We start from the raw sequence: 23,355 nt of genomic DNA on the forward strand, positions 1-23,355 counted from the left end.
AGTGAAGGAATGACTAGCAAAGCCAGATGCTCAGGATTGGCCAGGATAAGACAGGAATTCAGTCTTGTTCAGCATCCAAGAAAAAGCCATCATCCTGGATGCAAAATGTCCAGTATCCACTGTTGTACACTTTATCTAGGGAGATCAGAACCTCCCGCTTCTCCGCAAGCAAAAAATAAACCTATATGACGCATGGGCAAAAATGGAAGATTAGGGACCAAATGCCTGGAGCTGCTGTCAGGACTCATGCAAAAAACTTGGTGTAGCTGAGGATAATATTGATGGAATTGAACCAGGGATGGGGGAAACTTTGGTTCTCCAGATGTTTGCGACACTACAACTCCCAGCATCCTTGAATGCTGGTCATGCTGCTGGGCTGATGAGAGTTGTTGTTCGTCAACCTCTGGAGCAGGCCTCCTCAACCTCAGCCCTCCAGATGTTTTCAGACTACAGTTCCATCATCCCTGACCATTGGTCCTGCTAGCTAGGGATCATGGGAGTTGTAGGCCAAAAACATCTGGAGGGCCGAGGGTGAGGAAGCCTGCTCTGGAGGGCTGCAGGTCCCCCATCCCTGTGTCAAAGGAATGCATCACTCACACCAGTTTACCAGCAGTGGGTTCTGGCCTGCCTATGATGGCTTAGAGAGGAAATAGACCCACTGTGTGGACAAGTAAAGAAAACAAGGATCTGTAGAAGGCTTTAAAACACTCATTTATTTTTAAGCACTGGGGCCTGATTGCCCCTTTGGCTTGTTCTGCTTCGGCTACTTTTCTGAGAAGTGACTGGCCTCAGAGAGGATCTTCCCATCCTTGGTCTCGATGGTTTTGATGAGCAAGGGCCTCTTCAGGGAGTTGTTGTTGGTCAAAGAAGTCCCCCCAGGTGCCATGTTGTGGGCAGGCAGCGCCATCCCCTGTGTCAGGAGCCCAGCTGCATAAGCAATGGATGGATTTAGAAATCTGGGTCAAGAGATCAAAGAAGGATGGCTTTAAGCAAGAGACTCCCGATTTGACCCCCCCAAAGTGATTTGGGAAAGAGGAGGCAGCTAGAAACGCCATTCAAGCAAGTTAGCAGCAGGTCCAGGAGCCAGAAGGCCAACTGGCCATTTGCACTAAGCGAGTGATTTCCATGAATTTGCACACACACACACACACACACACACGAGAGAGAGAGAGAGAGAGAGAGAGAGAGAGAGAGAGAGAGAGAGACCCAGACCCAGATATAGAACCAGAAACAGGACCAATATATTTTGCACTAATGGAGACTGAGCAAGGTTACCATTCTGAGGAACCCAAAGGGTCTTGAGCAGAGGTGGAATTATAAGGAGGATGCAGAACCCTGCAGATGATAGGAGGCACCCAATATATTACATGAAATTCTGGCTTCTTGTGGGGCATCATTCAGTATTAAGGTCAAGAGTCAGGCCAAACAAGCATAAGGAAAACTGAGGTGTTCTGGAGCCTTCTGTGGTGTGTGCATGGACAAAATCTCTTGATTACATTTAAAATATGTTTCTACTGTTTTCTGTTCACCTAACACATGTAAAAGTTTAAATACTGAGACCTCAAGATAACAACTAACTAAGTTGGGTCCACATCATGGCAGACACACTGGGTGGAAAGTCTTCCCTGTCAAATGCCAAATACCATGACACATAATCAACTATCAAGAACTGTAATCAGTATCAGACTGCCAGATACCAAATGTTAAAATCGAATGTCTTCCAGTATCCAATGGAGATATCAAATATTCAACAAATATTTGAAAAATGGAGTGATGACAAGAGCAAAAAAATTGTTGTTGTTGTTTAGTCGTTTAGGAAACCTAGAAAAGCTCAAAGGGAACCCGTTTGGCAAGGATGGGGCTGCTGCGTTACCAGAAGAATCCAGAGGATGGCAGGAGAGATTGATGGAGTTACCAGCCGCCTCCATTTTATGAGCACCCATTTTTACCACAGGCTTGGGACTATTCTAGGGAACTTCATGCACAGCTTCAATCAGAGTAGGAAATACACTTACCTAGTTTGTCTATAGCACTGAACTGCTGACTTGGAGCCTGGCCACCCATCCTGAGAGAAGGGGGGAAAACATGTGATGGAACAATGGTGTTTCAGTATTTCAAGTGCCCCCACCCCACATTTATTTTTTTACCTCCCAACCCCCTGCTGATTTTGGCAATGGCAAATACACACACACACACACACACACACACACACACACAAGCAGAGAGAGAAAACTGGGATGAGTGGAGCAAAGCACCTGTTAGGGTTAAATATAGCACACTTCCTGGTAATCAGTTTGTGCATCTGATGAAAGGAGGGGGGCTGATGCTAATGCACCCCCTCAACTGATCTTCACAGATCATCTGAGGAACATGGATGCCTCTGTGTGTGTGTGCGCGCGCGCATGATAGACACAGACCGACAGAATGGGGTGGCCACATACCCATTAGTGCAAACAACCTCCAAAACCATGATTGTGGCCCATGGTGTGTAGGCAGTACTGAGTTAGATAGACTGTCAGTCTGACTCTGTAGAAGCAGCTTCCCATGTGACAGCATAGTGATGTCACGCAGAACAGCCAATCCTAGATGTCCAGGTGCAGAGCGACTGATTCACCAACCTCCCACCTGCCCCATCCATGCATGGCGAGTTCCACCAAAGTTAGGGCTGCATACAACTAAATCCTACTCAGAGCAGACCCACTGAAATGAATGGATCCAAGGTACTCATGTCTATCAGCTTCAACGAGTCTTCTCTCAGCAGGACTAACACTGCTTACCGCCCACAGGACCTTGCTTACCGGTTCTCTTCTCCTTCCAGCAGTTTCTGATAGGTGGCAATTTCTATGTCAAGGGCCAGCTTGACATTCACCAGCTCTTGGTATTCTCGCACCTTGCCAGCCATATCGTGCTTGGCCCGCCTCAGAGCCTCCTCCAGGTCTTGGATGGCACCCTTGGCACTCTGCACAGCCTGCTCCCCTTGCTCTTCAGCCTGCGCCACGGCACTCTCCAGGTTGGCTCGCTGGGCAGGAGGAGAGAGGAGCTGTGAGACGGCTCCAACACCATGGTGGGAAGCCACAGGGAAAGCCCACAGTAGGAAACTGGAGGCAAGGCCTGTCTCTTATTGTAGCGTGATGGGGAAGATCCTGTTTTGGGGCTGCATGGTTGCTCCAATTTGGCTGCGGCTGCTTGTCCTATTTTCCCCAGCTGCCAATTTGAATAGCAAAGGAAGAGCTGAGAAAACTTGGGCAAAAACGAGCCCTTCCACTGTTCCTCAGTTTGGGGATACAGGGCATTTCCAGATGACCTGTTTACCGAGCGTCCGTTCTGATTTGTTTGCAAGGAGGTTAGATGATGTTGCCAAAGCAGGTGTTACCCTTCCAGTGCATTTCCCTGTCACTTGTCTTTATTGCAGGGACTCTGATCTTTTGGAGAAGCAGGTTTGTTGCACAAGACCTCCTAATCTGTTGGAAACTGCACAACATGAATTGACCAGCAAGTGAATGAATCTCACCTGAACAGAGAGACAGTCGAAGTGTCCACAGTTCTTTCAATATAACAAATTACTAAGGTCATGCCCAGAAAGTTGCTATTTTGTGGGTGGGAGTCTACCCCATGATGGAAAATTCAGGTTGTGCAATTAGAGTGGATTTGGTACCTTGTGCAGGAAACCCATTAAAATGGGACTTTTTGCACTGAGAAGTGTGTGTGGGGGGGAATTGCTTGATGTGGTGCCCTGCAAACGAATCATAATAAATACAGTGGTACCTTGGGTTACAACACTTCGGGTTACAGGCTCCGCCAACCCGGAAGTAGTACCTCAGGTTAAGAACTTTACCTCAGGATGAGAACAGAAATTGTGCGTTGGCAGCGCCGCGGCAGCAGGAGGCCCCTTTACTAAAGTGGTACCCCAGGTTAAGAACGATTTCAGGTTAAGAATGGACCTCTGGAACAAATTAAGTTCCACAAATTAAGTTCCAGAGGTACCACTGTACTCAATGAACAGCCCATGTCACCTAACCTCCCCACAAACTTTATGCAAACCAATGAGGATGAATGCTCAATTAGCAGGTCATATGGAAGTGGCCTAAGTTACCCTTCAAAAAGAATCAGTGTTTGGGCTGTAGACCTTTGGAAGCAGCTGAAGGCCTTCTGGGCCACACATTTCATTTAGCAGTGTATGTGAAATGGGGACATGAAGTGGATCCATGAAGCATGCCCCCCTCAAGACCAAATTACCCCTTTCTCATCCCCTTCCAGCTGTTCCACTTCTTTATGAAGATTGAGGCTACCTGCAGACCTAAGGTATAACCTATCTGTGAAATGCAATCATATAATGGTTGAATGGCTCAGGAATGAGAGGTAGAGTGTGTAAGGGGATGTGAGTGCAGTCTAATTTCCCGTTAGTGTAAACTCTCAGCTTTCACCAATAGTTTAAATAAGACTCGTTTTCTGCCCAGAGACAGCTCACCTGGTTCTTCAGGGCCTCAATTTCCCCATTAAGACGCTGGGCGTAGCGTGTCAGCTCAGCAATCTGCCCTCTGGCTCTCTTCAGATCCTCAAGGTTCTTCTGGGTCTGTCTTGCTATGTCATCACACTGGAAGGTAAAGAGAAGAACCAGGAGGTTTTAGTCAACAGCTTCATCCAGGTACCAGCCAATTCTCTTTAAAATGTTATGTTCAACCATATGCATATATGTTCTTCATGCCTGCATGCACACACTTCCACGTGATGGAAATGTGCTACTCGCCTTGTTCTTGTACCACTGTTCAGTCTCATCACGGCTTTTGGCAGCCATGGCCTGGTACTGCTCCTTCACCTCATCAATTATATGCTTCATCTCCAACTCCCGGTTATTGTCCATCTCCACAGTCACCATTGCATTTTGGATCTGAGGTTGCAACTCCCGGGTCTCCTGGGTGTGATGAGCAGAGAGAGAGAGAGAAATAATGACCTTGTTGATGAGGTTGGGATGACAGGTCATCTCAGATGGAGAACATAATCATGGAGCAAAGCCCAAGCCCTTCTCATCTCCTCTGAGTACTCCTTGTGAGCCATCAATCCAGATGATGGGATAATAATCCCACCCTCTTCCCACTCACCCCTACCAAACACACCCACCACTCTTCTCCCATGTGTCACCCACCTCTTCAAAGAGCTGGTTGAGGTATTTCATTTCATTGGAGGTGCTCTCTAGCTTCGACTCAACAACCACTTTCTGCACATAGATGTCATCTAGGTCCTGTCACAGGAGAGAAGTAGTCAGCAGATCCCATGCCTTGGTCAGAACAGGATTCACCTGTCATGAGCCCGGCAGCGGGATTGGGTTGGCAGCTCTGACAGAGGAAGAAGAAACAGAGCAGAGGGGTGAATTGTGGGAAGCTGGCTTGGAGGAGAGGGGATCTCTTCAATCACTTTGGAAGGGGGAGCAGGGATGCCAGATCTCCCCTCTGACATTCCTGCAAAGCAGAGCGCCTTTGTAGAATCTGGAGAGGCCTTTGAACTGCCAAGATGCAGGGGAAGGTGGACCAGGAGATGGCAGTGATTGAACAGCAGTCTTTTATTTATTAATTATATTTATTACATTTTATATACAGTGGTACCTCTGGTTACGTACTTAATTCGTTCTGGAGGTCCGTTTTTAACCAGAAACTGTTCTTAACCTGAAGCACCACTTTAGCTAATGGGGCCTCCTGCTGCGCCACCGCCACCCGATTTCTGTTCTCATCCTGAAGCAAAGTTCTTAACCCGAGGTATTATTTACGGGTTAGCGGAGTCTGTAACCTGAAGCGTATGTAACCTGAGGTACCACTGTACCACCTTTATCTTCCAAGGTGGCTCCTGAGCCCTGTGTCTGCCGTTGAGCCGGTACCATTACTTGTGAGTAAGGTATCTCCTCATGAGTAACAAATCCCTGACATCCCTTCACCGCCACCAGCTGTGCTTAGGGTGTGCTCTAGGAGGCCAGAGTACATAAATTCTCCCTCTTGAGCCTTTTGGTAATTGGAAACAGCACAAGTCTCTGGCTCCTGGTTCCAGTTCCCCTGCCTTGCTATGTTATATCTTAGCTGAACAGTGAACTTGGACCTGGCCTCTGGATCATGGTTTGAACCTAGACTGATTTCCTGTTCTTCGCTTTGGTTTGTTTGGACTACCCTTGGCTGGTGAGTGTTTTGCTAAGAGGTTTATACAGTGGTACCTCAGGTTAAGTACTTAATTCGTTCCAGTGATCTGTACTTAACTGAAACTGTTCTTAACCTGAAGCACCACTTTAGCTAATGGGGCCTCCTGCTGCTGCCGTGCCGCCGGAGCACGATTTATGTTCTCATCCTGAAGCAAAGTTCTTAACCTGAGGTACTATTTCTGGGTTAGTGGAGTCTGTAACCTGAAGTGTATGTAACCCGAGGTACCACTGTATATCTTGGGATTTGGACCCCTTGAGGGCACCCACTTGCTATCCTGGGTGTAGAGAATAGGGAGAACTGCCTTGGAACCCTATGCCCTACAAGTTCTATGTGTAGATTTTTTTCCACTTCCGAGACCCACCTTCTTGGTAAGCACAAATTCATTTTCAAGTTGGTTACGCCGGTTGATTTCATCTTCATACCTACAAAGAGAGGGAGAGGAGATGCTGTTTGATCTTGGCAAACAGGGAATTTAGACTGAACATCTATGCCCCGTTTTCCAACCCCCTTGCCCTCCAGGCTTTCTTTCCTTTCTCCACAGCACCTGTAGCTCCTCTTCCAAGTATCTGCAAGCCACTTCCTGCCTTGCTAGGCATGTAAGATCTCAATTTAAAATGCATCTCATTTGCACCTCGCAAACCCACCTGCTTTTAAGTTCATCCAGATAGGCCTGCATGTGGTCCAGCTCATTCTGCAGCTTCACCTTGTCCTGTTTCAGTGCATCAATTTGCTGCTTGAGAGGCTGGCTGTGGGCCGTCATGATGCGCCCCACATTGGATTTGTACTGGTCTTTGCCCTTCAGAAGCCTCAGCTGTGTCTCCAGCACTTTGTTCTGTTGCTCTAACTTTCGCACCTGGGGGGGTGGGTGGATAAATAAATAAATAAATAATAAAATGAAATGGGCACTGGGGCAGGGAGCCCTGAGCAGTCTTGTTCAGGGTCCAGAATCCCACCACACCTTTCAGTGGTTACTCAGGCAATGCTTCTGTCTGGCCATTTGTGACTGGTTTCTAACCCCCCCCCACTATGTGCTCTGTGTTTGATTCATTCTGATGAGATGACCATTCAGAAATACAGTGCATTTCAATAATAATAATAATAATAATAATAATAATAATAATAATAATAATAATAATAATAATTAATAAATAAAATTTATTATTTATACCCCACCCATCTGGCCAGGTTTCCCCAGGCACTCTGGGCAGCTTCCAACAAAATATTAAAAATACAATAAAACATCAGACATTAAAAACTTCCCTAAACAGGGCTGCCTTCAGATGTCTTCTAAAAGCCAGATAGTTGTTTATTTCCTTGACACCTGATGAGAGGGCATTCCACAGGGCAGGCAATTCAGAAGGAAATCTAATGACTACTTACTTTCATTCATTGCATCACATCCTGCCTGAAATCCTTGCTTGCTTTTTTTTTAATCCACTGAAACAAACTAACTCACATGCAAATCGTTTACAGGACTGAGAAATGGTAGATTTTCTGTGTGATGCCCCCAACCCTCCATTGCCTTCATTTCTACAATTCCTTTAGAGCAAAGCAGGACAGAAAGAATGTGTTGCCACACTAGTCAGTCTCATTTTAGTGTTGAGCTGTGCACATGGCCACACCATTGCTTTTCCTTCATTTGGATCAAAGCAGGTTTGGGGCAGGGGAGGCATCAAAACACAGTATTTACTAAGGAACAACAGGATAAATGGACATGGGTGGTGCTGTGGGTTAAACCATAGAGCCTAGGGCTTGCTGATCAGAAGGTCGGCGGTTTGAATCCCCGCAATGGGGTGAGCTCCCGTTGCTCGGTCCCTGCTCCTGCCAACCTAGCAGTTCGAAAGCACCTCAAAGTGCAAGTAGATAAATAGGTACTGCTCCGGCGGGAAGTTAAACGGCATTTCCGTGCACTGCTCTGGTTTGCCAGAAGCAGCTTAGTCATGCTGGCCACATGACCTGGAAGCTGTACGCCGGCTCCCAATAAAGCGAGATGAGCGCTGCAACCCCAGAGTCGGTCACGACTGGACCTAATGGTCAGGGGTCCCTTTACCTTTAACAGGATAGATATGGATTGTGGCTCATGTTGTGTGTATACCTCTTCCCAAAACAGTGGTGAGAGCACCCCAAATGGAGACTAAACAGGAGTGGCTTAGGCAGCCATACTTAGGTTTGCTGTTACTTCTCTCTTCTGCATGGGTGACATAAGCAACAGCACTCATGCCTGAATATAGGAATTAGAGAAAGACCAATGCCTTCAGTCTTCTAATTCAAAATGTTTCAGTACTATGTGATACTGCATAAACCAGGGGTAGTCAACCTTTTTATACCTACCGCCCAATATTGCATCTTTCTTGATGGTAAAATTTCCTTACCGCCCACCAGTGCTCGATGGAAGGAGGATTCATCTTGTGCCATAGAACCCCCTACCGCCCCCTAGAATCCTGAAATGCCCACTTGTGGGCAGTAGAGACAAGGTTGACAACCCCTGGCATAAACAGTTGAGAAGAGATTTCTAGTTTCTGCCCCCAACTCCTCGGATTTGGGATTGCTGGGAAATGTGCCCTCCCCTTTGTCGTCTCCCCTTTTCGGGGAAAGATTTAGAGACATGGAGTAGGGGCAAAATCACCGTGCACCCACTCCTCGAAATCAGGATTCTGTATCAGAAGGAGGAGTGTGAAGTAAGCTAGCTCTACGAATTGAAACGGTGGTGGTACTTTAGTGAAACATTTCAGGAAAACCAAGAACTAGCATTTGACACATCTGTCCACCAGGGGGCGCAAATCATCTTTGTTTCATTGTTATGACGCATTACATTAGAAGTAGGATTGGAGCCTTCATTTAACTGTCTTGCAACACACAGTTTTAGTAAAATAAGCAATCCATTGAGCCATAGTAGAGGACTCCAACACCTATCCAAAGAGCTCACTTTTTCAGGTACCATGCTTAGGGATATTTCAGAAGCAGCTTTCGGAGGCTGCTTTGTGCCTTCAAAATGTCTGCATTGATTTGCACGGTGGGTTTGGTGTGAATCCATGTCATGCAATGATCCCTCACATATTTTGGACTGCTGAATGCAACAAATGGCTACTGTCTCTCAGCACAAGCGAACATGTAGGATGTTCACTGGCTAAGGAGAGTACAGACAGGCATCCTGCATCTTTAATAGCTGGGAAGGTTGGCAAGAATAGCTTACTATGTAGGAGGGATAAATTTTGTCTCCTACACAATGCAGCATTTGCATCTTTGGCTGCTCTGTAGGAATTTTGATACATATACAGCATCCCTCACAGGTGTGGCTATCCTCCAAATAACAGCTGTGTACACACCACACATCTAAAGCACATGACGTCCCCCAAACAATGTATTGTAGTTTACTTCTCACAGAGCTACAATTACCAGCACCCTTGGAAAACTACAGTTCCCAGTAGTATTGGGAGGAAGCTGGGTGCTTTCAATGTATGGTGTATATGCAGCTACCTAAAACAAATTTGTGAAATGTTTCTGTGGACAGCGTGCCTGTTAGAAACTGGAAGTTTCTGGACTGCAAAATTCATTAACGTTATTTAAGCGGTGTGTCCTAGAGCTGGTTTGTAGTTTCAAAATAAATAGTTTTTAAAGACAGTATTTTATTAGATTGAAAAGAAACCCCTCCCCCAGCACACACACATGCACACGCAGACTAACATACAACTGAGGCCGAAATTATGTATCTGAAAATGAGCCCCATTGAATTAATTGCGACTTCTGTATAGACACTTATTGAATTGCACTAAAGTACAGAACATTTTTGTGGAGGGGGGGGGAATCCATATTAGATTAAAATGATCAATTTATAGTGAGTGTGTATATGAAAGAAATACTTTTGCACAATTTCCTGTAGCTCACACCTTGGGAAGCTTTAGTAAACTGACTATCAGTTTTGAGATCCATATTCCTTTTAGAACCTGCACATCCACATTCTACAATTCACAATTACATCAGATCTTGTTTTACTTCCTGGTCCCAGAATAAAGAGCTTGATCTTTTATTTTAAGCAAACAACTTAAGTTTCACCTACTCCTCAGTTTACAGTAAGATTGAACAACATGGATGATTAAGATGAACACACACACACACACACACACACACACACACACACCACCTTAGTTTGGGGAAATTGGGATGTTGGAAAACCCTTTGTTAGTGATATGAGCATCATATTTGTCTGGTGGTGTGATATGTAGCACAGTTTTCCCAAACACCCTTTCAGTATATATTTATTGAAGGATGAAAAATTCTTCCTCCACCCCCTTTGTCCATCTTTATTGCGACAGTCATGTGAACATGTGTTAGTTCAATGTTCTAGACTTGGGTATACATCTAACTCCATTCCCTATATATAAACAGAGTGTATGTAATACTTTCCATGAAAGTCCAATTCCTGGAATCGCCAATTTATAATATAATCTTGGAAAGAGGCCTTGAAAAGTCTGCTAGTCAAATAATGCAGTATTTGACTCACAGCCAAAGTAGATCATACTCTGGAGATCTCTGATCATATCTCCCATCTCTTTAAAGCTTTTAAAAGCTAGCTGTGTGGAGAACCCACGTCACACTGGGATCACAGTTCAGGGAGACCTGAGTTTTAACAGCTTACCCTGAAACATCTGCAGTGCAATCTTGTACACATCTACTCAGAAATAACACTGTTCCCAATGCAGCTTATTTTCAGGTACAAGACTGCAGCCTCAGCCAATATAAAGCCTTATCTCTCCAAAGCTATTATTTGCCCCATTAGGGAAAACACGTACTCTTATCAAGCATCTCCTTTGCATCCTCTGACTTGCACCATCTCTAGTGGTTTCTAGAAGGAAGCACCTATGGAAATAAATTTATCAAGTTTTGTGTTGTTGGTTTTTAAAGGTTTTTCTCCTCTTTGGAGCTATGCTTTTTGTTGCGCTGTGAATAAATAAATGCACTGGGGATGAGCGTGAAAGACCCTTTTTGTGTGTGTTCCAAACTTTACCTAGTGGGAGTAACTGCAAGTAATTGCCAGCGTTATGTTAACTTCTATTGAAACTGTGCCTGGCAGAGGTTTGGGCTCTGCGTAGTGATAACAACAAGGACAGATGTTAACAACAGGGTCCCATAACTTCAACACCTGAATACAAGTTGACACGAACTTGGAACATCCATAAATGCTTCCGTCTCCGTATTCTCCACTCTGATTGGAGCAGCATTGCCTGCGCAAAGGGGCAATCTCTCTGAGTGGTAGTAAATTAAGTTTGACTCAGCCCTCCGTTTCAATGGGTCTACACTAACTTGGGCATGTTCATTTCAATAGGCACAACCAACACCCTTTCCCCCCCTCTCTCGCACCCCCCACCCCAGAGCAACGTCCCGCCCCACGCGCGCATCCGGGTTGCACCTTGTCGATGAAGGAGGCGAACTGATTGTTGAGCCCTTTGATCTGCTCCTTCTCCTCCGTCCGGATCTGGTGCAGTTTAGGGTCGATCTCCAAAGTGGGCAGCGAGGAGAGAAGGAAAGCGGGCGAGGCGGACAGGGGAGAGCCGGGGAAGGCGCTGGAAGTGGATCCTAGTCGGAAGAGCCCCGGCTGGAAGCTCCCCGGGCTGGCCCGGTACAAAGAGCCCCGGTTGGAGAGGGAGCCGTGGGAGCGGCTGCTAAAGCTCAGGCTCCCCGGGCGAGGGTAACTGGTGCTCATGGTGCGCGGGCTGCAGCGCTGGCTCTCCAAGGACAAGGACAAGAGGAATACAGGTGTTCAGTACCTGGGCCGAGCTTAATAGCAGGGGAGATGCAGAAGGCCCCGCCCCTTGCACACCTGGGCACTTTATTGGCATATCAGCGCCCCCTCCCCCTTTCCAGGGCTTCACGTAACGTGGAGCGTGATGGCATATTTGCACATCAATTTGCGCTTAGAGTTGCACCCTGATTAACATAGCCGCGCCCCTATCGCCTCGCTCGGCCAATCGCACGACACCGCTAAAGCCAGCTCAGTCTACGAGTGCGTTCCACTTGTTTGCATAGCTCCGCCCCTTTGGTCCTTCTCATTTGAGATTATTACGGCGGTCCAAGACGAGCGCCTGAAAGGCTGCCCAAAGTTTGTGCCAAAGCCCCCCGCCCAAAAAAACCCCAATCCTTCGTGCAAACAAAGGAGGCTTATGCAAACGGATTCTCTTCTACCAATGTGGCAGCTAGGCTCTCTCCCATTGGCTGGCCGCTACCTGGGCATGCAAATGAGCATCCTGGAGGATATAACGGGCCGGTGCGGGCGCCCAGCGCGCCAGGTGGCGCGATGTCGTTCTATTCTCGTCCGCGCAGCGGCTCCCTGTCCGCGGCCTCGGGGCGCTTCTATCCGGCTTCTTCCGCGGGCTCCGTGCGCGGCAGCTCCAGCGGTTCGGACTCCTGGTTCTCGTTGTCCCGGCTGCACGCGGCGCTCCCGGCGGCGAGGGCCAGCGCGGATGTGGCTCCCGCCTGGCTGGGCCCGGGCCGGCAGCAGGAGGCGCTGCAGGGCTTGAACGAGCGCCTGGCCGGCTACCTGCAGCGGGTGCGCGGGCTGGAGGTGGCCAACCGAGCCCTCGAGGAGGAGATCGCCGCCATCCGAGCGCGCAAGGCCGGCGCCATCGGCCAGAAAGACTGGGAAGCCTGCGAAAGGCCCCTGGCCGAGCTGCGCAAGCAGGTGAGGGGCGCGGCTGAAAGGGACGGGGTGAAACACCTGGCAGGTGGGAAAGGGATGCGAGCGGAGGGGACGCAAAACGCTGGTGGGCTTGGCGAGAGAGGATACTAGAGCACCTTTCAGGTGATTCTTCATCTCCAGGTACGGATGGTTATCTGCAGATCATTCCAGCACTTCATAGGACCCCAACACAGCTACGCCCACCAAGGCCACGGTTCGTTCCACGCACGTTTTCTTCCCCACTATGATCAATGGAACTCGCTGGAAAGCGTGCATTGCTAGCGTTTTGCTGCCCGAGTGTTTGTACTGCTGGTAAATCCAGGCGATTCAGGCAAATGAGCAAGAGGGCAAGTGCAAACGATAAAGGCATGGATAGAAAGGTCAGAAACTGGGCGAGTAGAGTCAGTGGCCAAGGGGACACATTGACCTAATACAGGTTGAAGGCCTAGAGAGAATGGTGGAAAGCAGAACTGGAGGAGAACTGGGGCAAAGGAGCCAGACTCAGCCCTAAACCTATTTGCAATATGGATATATTATTTTCCTATCTTCCAGTGTTTTAAAAGTGCCACAGAGCACTTCATGTACATGGTATTGCCATAATCCATATAAACACCAATGAAAAGCATATGGAATTGCTAAATACTAAATTGGAGGAGATGCACTTTGGATTCTAGAATAAAGTGTTGTGTGCGCGTGTGTGCAGTCTAAATGTTTTCCCAGCTTTTCCAGAAAGCAACCAAGCAGCCTCTCCACACCCATATAACTTTTTGATCCTGTTTTCTCTTGACAGTTTAGCAACAGTCTGGTTAAAAATACAAGCTTATTCCCTCACTCGCTTTCTGTAAGAATTGTATGGAAATAAAACCCCTTCTTGATAGACTTTCTTTTCTTCCTTGTACGGGATGCTTGCATGTCCAAACAAAGGAGGATCCAGACACTCCCAAAATGTGGGGATGTAATAACTTCCTTGGAAAAAATCACCTAATCCTCCCCTATCTAACACCTGCCTCCCCCCGCAAAAAAGAAAGCACAGCTGTAATGTATTCGTTTCATAGTGAGGCATACAACTCCAATTGTTTCCCTGTTGTAAGCTCATATTTGAAAAGCTGAGTGTAGCTGGAAATCCAAGCCCTTGGTTTGGTAGGTGTAGCTTTCTTTTCAGGCTAATATCCTTGGATTACCTGTTTGACCACCTAGTGGAATCTACATTTCTGCCCAACTGGTTTTCAGCATGTTCTTGTAACGCCAGGGTTGAAAGGTGCTGAGATGTGTAGCATCTAACCAGGTAGATTCTTTCACAGAGCTGAGCATTGGCTAGCAGCTCATCAGCTTTTTATAGCTGGTTTGCAAGGGCTAGTCCACCCATAATACACCAGAGTGGCTCAAAATGAGGGGTAGTTTGTGTGTTGAGTTATTATGTTCTTATCCCACTGTTCAGACATTGACTCCCAAAGTGGTTCACATCAGTTTAAAAGAAAAAGGAGGAAGGGCTCTCCTGAAACACAATGTTTGACAGGGAATCACATGGAACATGATCCAACTAGGATACACCCAGCCTGTAGAAAAAACAACAACAACACATCTTATTGATGTAGTGGTATATGACAGAACAGGAACACTGAATTGAAGATTCAGTCATTCAGATTTTAATTCCAACAAGTTACACATCAACACAATGGAGTCTCATAAATGGCCTACTCTGGATAGCACAAAGCAAACATTGCAGCCATCAGAACCTAGATTTTATTTTGTATAACCAAATGCAGTGGTTCAAAGAACATGTCTGCCATGCACATGAAAACAAATATGTTCATTTGCTTTGCAAACACATTTGATTATCCAGACTGCAACCCTCTAGGTGCAGCTGATTTTCAACAGGAGCCGAGAATATGGGATTGATGCAAACCTATTTGAACACGGTGGGATTTTTGCATAGGATTGTGTTGTACATGCATTACTGATATACAACTGCTCCTTCCCATGTCAGGTGGAAGACCTCAATTTGGACAATGTTAAGCTGCTTCTGCAAATCGATAATGCCAGGTTGGCAGCTGATGACTTCAAGCATAAGTAAGTTGTTTTGTTTACAAACTTTTACAAAAACTGTACCATAAAAGCAGGCCTGTGGAAAGAGTGTATAATTCTACTCCAGACACCTAAATGTCAGGAGAAATCACAATGAAATCTCTTGGGGTGTTTGCGTGTTGAATTCCATATGCCAAAGAAGATTCAAAAATAAAAACTGGGATCCCTTGAAAATGTTGCTTTCTCACAGGTTCAAAGTGAAACATTCTCACTTTCTAATCAATTAATTTAACACTCTTCAGTGTTAACTGGCTATCACACTTTTAGCATATGTTACTTTTTGTGGAGGAATTTTACTAGCGCAGTTCTTGAGGTTCTACATTGAAATTAATATTTGACACACAACTGCAAATTTGTTAATGTTTCTAGTCCGTATGATTGGCATTGCCTGTAAAAGATACCTGGGTCATGAGGATAGAATCTCTGTTCTGTACATGGCTAATTGTCTGTTCCTTGGGACCTCTATTCATGACCTCCAACCCTGACATCCTTCCTGCACCTTATTTACTCATCTCTTTCTTCAGCTATGCTGCACCTCACGATAAATTCTGTAAATTCGATTATATGTGGCTTGGAGCCACCATGTCCCAGGTTCACTCCCTGGCATCTCCAGGGAGGGGCTAGGAATGCCTTCTGCTTAAAACACCAGGAAGTTGTTGACAGTCAGTGTCGCTAAATGGACGAGTGGTCTGACTCAATAGGAGGGGAGTGGTGTTTGTTGGATTCTTGTTCCTTGTCAGTTTTATATTGATTGATTGGTGTTTTTATTCTTTGTAGTTGGCTTTTATCACATGAACTACTTTGAGATTTCATAGCTGAATGATGGGATAGAAATTTAACATTTGCTTTAAAACATACACATATAAGCCATATGACTATGTGAACCTGTGAGCCTTCTTTATATATATATATAAAGGAAAGTGGCAGTCAAGAAAGGTTTGAAAAGCTGCTGCTAAATTTTTGAGAGAGACATGCATCTCATCCTACACCCAGACCAGAGCCAGATGAGACAACAGAGTACCAGCTATATCCCAATGGCCATGAAAATAGATTAAAATATTAAAATACTAATATCAATATTTAAATCATGTTAACCCTCACCCCCAAATGTGGAAGTGGTCTGGGAAAATACCTGAGCATGATTTACACCCAGGTCTAAAAGGTTAAGTGAAAGTCTGTTCCATTACTTGCACTTGGTTTCAGCCTTGCAACTTGTTTGTTCATTTGTTTCTTGTTTCCTCCTTCCCTTCTTCCAGACTGGATGCAGAGCAGGCTATGTGTGACAGCGTGCAAAAGGACACACATGGGTTGCGCAAAATGATTGATGACACCAACTATTCCCGCTTGAAGTTGGAAGGGGAACTGGAGTCCCTCAGAGAGGAGCTGGCTCACTTGCGCAAAAGCCACCATGAGGTAACAGTATGGCGAGGGCTGCGTCTGAACCCACCTGTGTGTCCATCCCCACGTATTCAACACACAGCTCTGAGAGGATTGGAATATTTCCCATGTAGTCAGTATGTGTGTCCATAGTAAATACATGCTTGCCCTTATCCTAATAATAATAATAGCCAATAACGACATTCACACACACACCAGAGGAATAAAGAAAGCTTACATGGAATGAAAGATGCTGCTTCAGGCTACAACTATGCAGGCAACAAGCCCTACGGTTCATACACACCTTAATTATGAGAGTAAAATAAAGGCCCTACTTAAACATGGAGAGTGAGTACACCCGATCTGGTCATAAGTGGAGCACAAGTCAGGGATAGATAACTGTACCTTCCATCAGAGTTAAGATCTCCCCTTCAGGATCCTACATCAACAAGCCAATAGTATCTCTCCCCCAAGCAGTGATTAAGCAAAGCACAAGGATGATCCTTGAGATTGTAGAGCAAAAAGGAGGGCCTGTTGTGTAGAGCAAAAAGGAGGGCCTGTTGTGTGACCTACCTAACCACTAAAAATCTGGGGTTCAAATACTATTTTGAGCCAACCGAGTGAGTGAATAATCTGACACCTTAAACCCTTTGAAGCATTGTTTATTTCCTGCAAGTTTGTGTCTTGAGATAAGTTTGAAACTGTGTGGTCACAACATTAGTTTGGGATAACCAACAAGTTACCTATACATTTCCTGAATAATTTACTTTTGAAAGAAGACTTTGTTGCCCATGTGAAATCCAGTTCCTTCTTATGGGAGGGTGATGATTAAACTTTTCTGGAAACTAGAGATCAGTATGCTGATCTTTACAGTAAAACTGTCTGCTACCCCTATTAGGTCATGTCTAAGATAGGAGCTGGTACCAGAGTTGTGCATAGTTTGTTGAGGGGTATATTTTATATTAAAGCTATGACAGCTGCACTGATGCCATGATCTGCAGTAATAAACCATGTAAAAAGTCCAGACTAGCATCCATTGTTACAACAGATACAGCTGAGAAATATCTCACACTGCAGACACAATGTTATTATTATTAATAGTAGTAGTATTATTGGTATTATTATTATTATTATTATTATTATTATTATTATTATTATTATTATTATTATTATTATTATTTATTATTATTATTATTAGTAGTAGTAGTAGTATTATACCACCCTTTATCCATCAATTTCAGGGCTTTTCACAACATAAAATTCCAATATAAAAAGCATGTAATACATAAGAATAATAAGAATAATAAGTAAGGTCTCTAGATCCCTTGGAAGCATGTTCTGAGAAAAATATGTGGGGACACCTGGCAGTGTGGTACTTACAATTTAAACTCTTAAAATAGAAGGGAGATGAGACAGTAGTAAACAATAGGAAAGTATACATATACTTCAGGCTTCTCTGTGGAGACAAATGCTTCCCCCCAAAGGCCATATTGACCTCTGCCCCCTAACAGGCTTTCTCCCTTTCTGCATGGTCTGCAGGAAGTAGAGGCTCTCAATGCTCTGATCGCCAAATCTGACATAACGGTGCAGGTGGATAATCCACAGAAACATGACCTGAGCGAGACCATCGCTGAGATCCGCAACCAGTATGAGAAAATGGCTGAGCAGAGCCGTTCCGAGGCTGAGGACTTGTACAAAACCAAGGTGAGGAGGAAGCTAGGGAAGGGGAAGAGCAGGGACGGGACAGAAAATTGGTTGAGTTCACATTTAAAGGCAAATCTACCTAATTCACTTTTTTCACAAAACAATATGCAAACTTGAAACCCAGCCACTGTTCAGAATTCACACTTCTCTGAATTTTGCAATGCCATTCTCCAGCCAAGCAGGAATGCAAATACAGTGGAACCTCGGTTTTTGAGCGTCTCGGAAGCCGAACAATTCAGAACCCAAACGCCAAAAACCTGGAAGCGAATGCTTGTTTTGAACGTGCCTCGGAAGTTGAATGGCTTCCGAGGCGCATTTCTCCATTTTCGCAATGGAATTTGCTGATCGCCCATTGAACCTCGGTTGTCAAACGTTTCAGAAGTTGAACGGTCTTCCGGAATGGAATATGTTCGACAACCAAGGTTCCACTGTACTAAGGTAAAGTATGCATTCAATGGCAGGTAGCAGTGGAAAGAACGTACCGAAAATCATTGTATTTGGGGAGGCTGCTGTGCAAAAATGAGTATATTAGGCGAACTTGCCTACAAACTTGTGTATTAGGAGAAACTCACTAAAATGCTGATGAATTTTTTCGCAGGGACCTTTAAAAAACAATAATCACAAAATGACATGGAAATGTGGAGAACTGATGATTGGAAAATCGAAAAACTGTTTGGAAACCAACAAGATTGCTTCATCCCTAGGAGGGAGCATGGCTCTCTGCCCCACTCTAACTTCCCTTTGCCATTACTGTTCACCCTTACAGTTTGACTCCATGTCTCAAGAAGCAGATGTGCATGCCCAGGCACTGGAAGAAGCCAAAAGCGAGTTGACAGAGCTTCGTCGGCAGCTCCAGGGAATAGAGATTGAACGCCAGACTCTGCAGAAAACGGTAAGAAGAAGGGTCATAAGAGGCTCTCCTGAGCAGTGAATAACTTCTTCCTGCAAATTATAAGCACGCAACAGGCAGTGAAGAAGTACCACTACTTATTTTATAGCAGGAGTGTTGTCTCCTGTTGTGCTCTTTGTCAGTCATCTGCGTATCAAAATTATTCATTTATTATTGCAGTTCTATCCCACCTTCCTTGCAAAGAGCTCAAGCTGGCATCCATGGCTCTCCCCACCTCCCCATTTTATTCTCACAACAACCCTGTGGGGTAGGTTAGGTTGAGAGTTGGGAACTCCCCGAAGGCCACCCAGGGTCTTAATTCATCACTTGTAACCAATGCACCCCAGTGACTCTAGATACAGTTTTTCCTCAGAGATGAAATCCATCAAATAAGAGGTCTGTTACATCAGAATGCACAGCTAAGGGTTGAACTTAGAATTAAAGGAACTGACCCCCAAAGCAAAATACAGTGGTGCCCCGCAAGACGAATGCCTCGCAAGACGGAAAACTCGCTAGACGAAAGAGTTTTCCGTTTTGGAGGTGCTTCGCAAAACGAATCTCCTATGGGCTTGCTTCGCAAGATGACAATGTCTTGCGAGTTCCTGCTGGTTCCCCCCCCCCTTTTTCTAAGCCACTAAGCCGCTTATCAGCTGATCTGATAAGCCGATAAGCTGCTAAAAGCCGCTAATAGCGCTAATCCATCAATGGGCTTGCTTCGCAAGACGAAAAAACCGCTAGACGAAGAGAATCACAGAACGGATTCTTTTCGTCTTGCGAGGCACCACTGTACCTTTATTATGACCAATCAACTTGGAGTGAAGAGTGAAGTGAGAAAGATTGCTTTGACCAATGCCTTATCAAGCACCCAGAGCTGGCTTGAGATCTATTGCTGCTAATATCTATTAGCCGGCTAGCTAAGGGGTGCTGGACCAGTGATGCACTGCACACAGTTCTGTCCTCCATATCCATTTTCTGGGTCAGCCACTGCACCCTATTCAAGTTGAGTCAGCCCAGGCTTCTCACACCTGTGGTTGCTGGGCTCCAGGAGTGACAGATGCTACTGTAAGAAAGGACACACACTTCTGCTCCTTGCTCCAGCTGTGGGTGAATGAAGGATGCAGCTTTTCTTACTTCCGCTTCACAAGCAGCGCCAGCTCTACCTCCCCAAGCTGCATAAATATTACAGACTGGGCCTATTAAATGTCATTTGTTTTGGCACGGATGCCTATTTTAATATGATTTAAACTTTAAAGGTGTGGCAATGGCTGAAAGCTGCACAAGCACAGGGTGGAATTCCCAGAGACTTAAATTCACCCCAGAGACTTTTGTTCGCCTCATGGAACATATTGACTCCCCCACCTGAATAGTTGATTTCTTCCTCTATCAATAAAGCAACCTAGCTCTGCTCAGCTTCAGAAGCTGTTTTTTGTGTGTGTTTTTTTTCAACACACATGAGGGTACTACTGTTGAAAGAACAAATCTAAAACTCATTAAACTAAGAGAGCTGCTCTTACAGAATTTGTGGAGTCCTGGCCAATATTCACTCATTTTTGCCTAATTCTGTATAAAAGTTAGGGTATCAAATTTTGTTCACTGCATAAGCCCAAACCATTTTGTGATGCAGATAGATACGCTGGAGAACACCTTGAAGAACACAGGCGAGCACTATCAAAATGAAATGACCAATCTCAACCATATCATCGCCAAGCTGCAAGATGAGCTGGCAGCCTGCCGCGCTGACTTGGAGAGGCAGGCCCGAGACTATGAGGCCCTGCTAGACCTCAAGACCAAGCTAGAGAACGAGATTGAACACTACCGTAGCTTGATCGAGGGGGCAACAGACAGGTAACGAAGGGTTATGCCCCTGACTTCCTTCCTTGTACTTCTTGGTCATATGCCTGTTGAATGTCCCTGGAGTTCTTCCATCAGGCTCACTTTCCCTTCCCCAACCTACATTTGACAGGAAGCTGCAGCCATTCCTGGCTCTCTGGCTGGTTTTTCCTGTATGATCCATGCTACCAAGTTTGATTCACAGTATGACACCGGTAGGGGGGCATGTTTTCAGAAATCTACATCTGCTAGTTTGCCAGCCACTCCATCCAGTCAAAATTCTGTGTGATGTATCTATCCATAGGATGTAATTTTTCTAGCACTGCATGTATCTAAAAATACTTAACTTGCTTCCTAATAAAAATATACCGGGAGCTACCTTCACATTGGGCATAGCATCAAGTTATAAGGTTAATAATTCTATCCTCCTTTCATTATAATCATTTGTGCTTTGCTGTTCTTCCCTAGGTCAGGGTAGTAAAAGTTTAAGTAAATCTACATTCTAATTAGGTCTGAACCATCACAACCTTCAGTTATATAGCTAGAGCTGCAACCAGTACATGACTGACTTAGCTGTCTCTGAGCTGACTGCCTTGTGGGACAGAGGGGCCAACTCAGTTTCTGCTTTTTCATGAATGGGGGAGGCCATTAGCTAAGACAAGTGGTTTTCAGGTATAGAATGGGAAGGCATTTGCATCTTTCAGAACAGCATAAAGGGGAAAACCCACAGGTGCTGTTTCTCTTATCATTGTAGCCATGTGATGTGACAAGGTGTCTTACTAGTGAAACTTTCTAAAACCATTACTAAAGATGCAGGAACCCTCATGGCATCTGATGCTGGCAGCCTCATTTTTGTCAGGCTACGAGTGGTAGAAAGGTTGCTAACAATCATTTAAGTCCCTTGAGTAACCCCACTGACTTTGGAGGAAACAAGGCAGCAGATGGGAAATATGGCTGTAGAAGCTAATGCAATGCGTTCGGTGGCACAGGTGTGTAAGCAAATCTGTAGCAGGAAGCCATCACAGTAAGCAAATTGTCCTAGGATGAAGCAAACAAATGGCTGCCATGTTTTGTATTTTCAGAGGGGAGTTGCAGAACTCAGGCAAAGCAGGTAAGTTCTCCTCTATGATGTAGCAGTAGACATTACTTAGCACAGTGCTGCTTGCTTCTGCATGTCTGTGTCTGCCTGAAACCTGCTTGTTGATCTCCCGGCCTCACAATTCAAACACTCTCCCAGGCTTTGTTTGCTTTTCTACCAACAGGACTCTTTTGGCTGTGGCTTGGTGTGAAGAACGCTAAACTGAGTAAATTGTTCAACATGCACAGGGGCTCCAAGCACAGCGCTGTATCAAGCCAGTTGGCTGTACCCAAGTATCTTCAGGAAGTCAGTTTTATGCATCAGAGGATGTAATGCACACATACAAAGCTTGAACTCATATTTACCAGTGTATACCCTAGGAACCAGCCCTGTTTCTCATTGACAAGCAGCAGTTGCAGTCTCAATTGAAAAGCTGCACAGGTGTCCTCAAGGTGGAGGTTGCATTTAGCAGCGTCAAAAGGCAGTCTTCAGGCTTTTTTTCTTTTTTTAAAAAGCAAGTTTTTGATCTCTGATCTAGTCTCCCGAGTCCATCCTAGGCTTCGCACTCTAACCAGTTACTCTTTATTCCTCTTTTGCAGACACCAGGAGACAGACCATTAAGAAGGTGGTGGTCACTACACAAGAAATTGTGGATGGGCGAGTGGTGACTCAGAGATCTGAGGAAGTGATTCAGTAGGCTTGTCCAGTGTGGTGTTTGCTAATCCCTGTATCAAGTTCCTTTTACTGCTGAATAAAAGAAACAATGTTTAGCAACTCTGGACATCCTGTCATGACATTTGCTTGCACAGCTTACTGTGATTAGTCAAAATCTATATTAAAATACAACCTGGAATACAGAGGTTGGACCCTGCATAAACCACATTAGCATTAGAGTGAACAAGTGCTGTTGTCCCTCATCTACTAGGCTAGAGCTCCATATGGCAGCAATGGAGAACAGGCAAGTGCACATTTACTGATTCCTGAAAAGCTGAAAGGATAAGGGATTTTATACTTCTTTTCAGAGGACTGTTGCTTCCCCACCACATCAGAAGTACCAGCAGTGAGGGTCTATGCCATCAGAACTGTCAAACACCATGGTAGACTTTCTCATGTAATTCATTGCTGATTTTAACTACTTAAACCTTGGCAACACAGGCTTGCTACATGACCTACTCGAGTCTTCAAATCACATTTCACACACATCACCTCTCATGAGAATACAGCCCTAGCGGTGTATCAGCAGAGTTCTCCATTAGGAGTATTGACAGACCTGTATTTGCTAAAAGAATGGGGAGTGAAATCTGCAGACTTGACCCTTCCCATGCCCAGAAATTATCCTGATCCTAGGAAGAGGAGAAATTAAAATTCAAAAGAAAACATTGCTGCTCTTAATCTGCCAGGGTCATTTCCCCCTTCCTTTCAAACTATAAAATTTTCTTTTCAAGTGAGTCTGTCACACATTAGCCACAAGCTGCTGAAAAGTCTGGGCATCTTAAAGCCTTTCCCATATGCCTTTTCTGAATTTGTACAAGAATAA

The 23,355-nt window shown here is 45.2% G+C and overlaps 2 protein-coding genes across 3 annotated transcripts; one reads left to right on the top strand and one right to left on the bottom strand.

Moving 5' to 3' along the window:
* Nucleotides 1-690: 690 nt before the first annotated feature.
* On the bottom strand, nt 691-12,027 carry KRT8 (keratin 8). Of its 2 annotated transcripts, none has more exons than XM_081197238.1 (9): nt 11,590-12,027; nt 6,827-7,035; nt 6,544-6,604; nt 5,144-5,239; nt 4,748-4,912; nt 4,469-4,594; nt 2,799-3,019; nt 2,016-2,065; nt 691-956 (listed from the first exon to the last, which is right to left on the bottom strand). In XM_081197238.1, the coding sequence occupies exons 1-9, from the start codon at nt 11,881-11,883 to the stop codon at nt 949-951; spliced, it is 1,230 nt and encodes a 409-aa protein (XP_081053364.1). In that variant the 5' UTR covers nt 11,884-12,027; the 3' UTR covers nt 691-948. The 2 variants fall into 2 exon arrangements, with proteins under 2 accessions (XP_081053364.1, XP_081053363.1); XM_081197237.1 differs by having other exon boundaries at nt 691-927; nt 11,590-12,024.
* Nucleotides 12,028-12,293: 266 nt separating this feature from the next.
* Nucleotides 12,294-22,592, top strand: LOC308588698 (keratin, type I cytoskeletal 18-A-like). The gene is made up of 8 exons (XM_081197262.1): nt 12,294-12,858; nt 14,843-14,925; nt 16,197-16,353; nt 17,857-18,021; nt 18,788-18,913; nt 20,535-20,755; nt 21,823-21,851; nt 22,418-22,592. The coding sequence occupies exons 1-8, from the start codon at nt 12,475-12,477 to the stop codon at nt 22,513-22,515; spliced, it is 1,263 nt and encodes a 420-aa protein (XP_081053388.1). The 5' UTR covers nt 12,294-12,474; the 3' UTR covers nt 22,516-22,592.
* The last annotated feature ends 763 nt before the right edge of the window (nt 22,593-23,355 follow it).

This window comes from Podarcis bocagei, assembly GCF_964188305.1.
Source record: "Podarcis bocagei genome assembly, chromosome: 1".
In the NCBI taxonomy this organism is placed as follows: domain Eukaryota; kingdom Metazoa; phylum Chordata; class Lepidosauria; order Squamata; family Lacertidae; genus Podarcis; species Podarcis bocagei.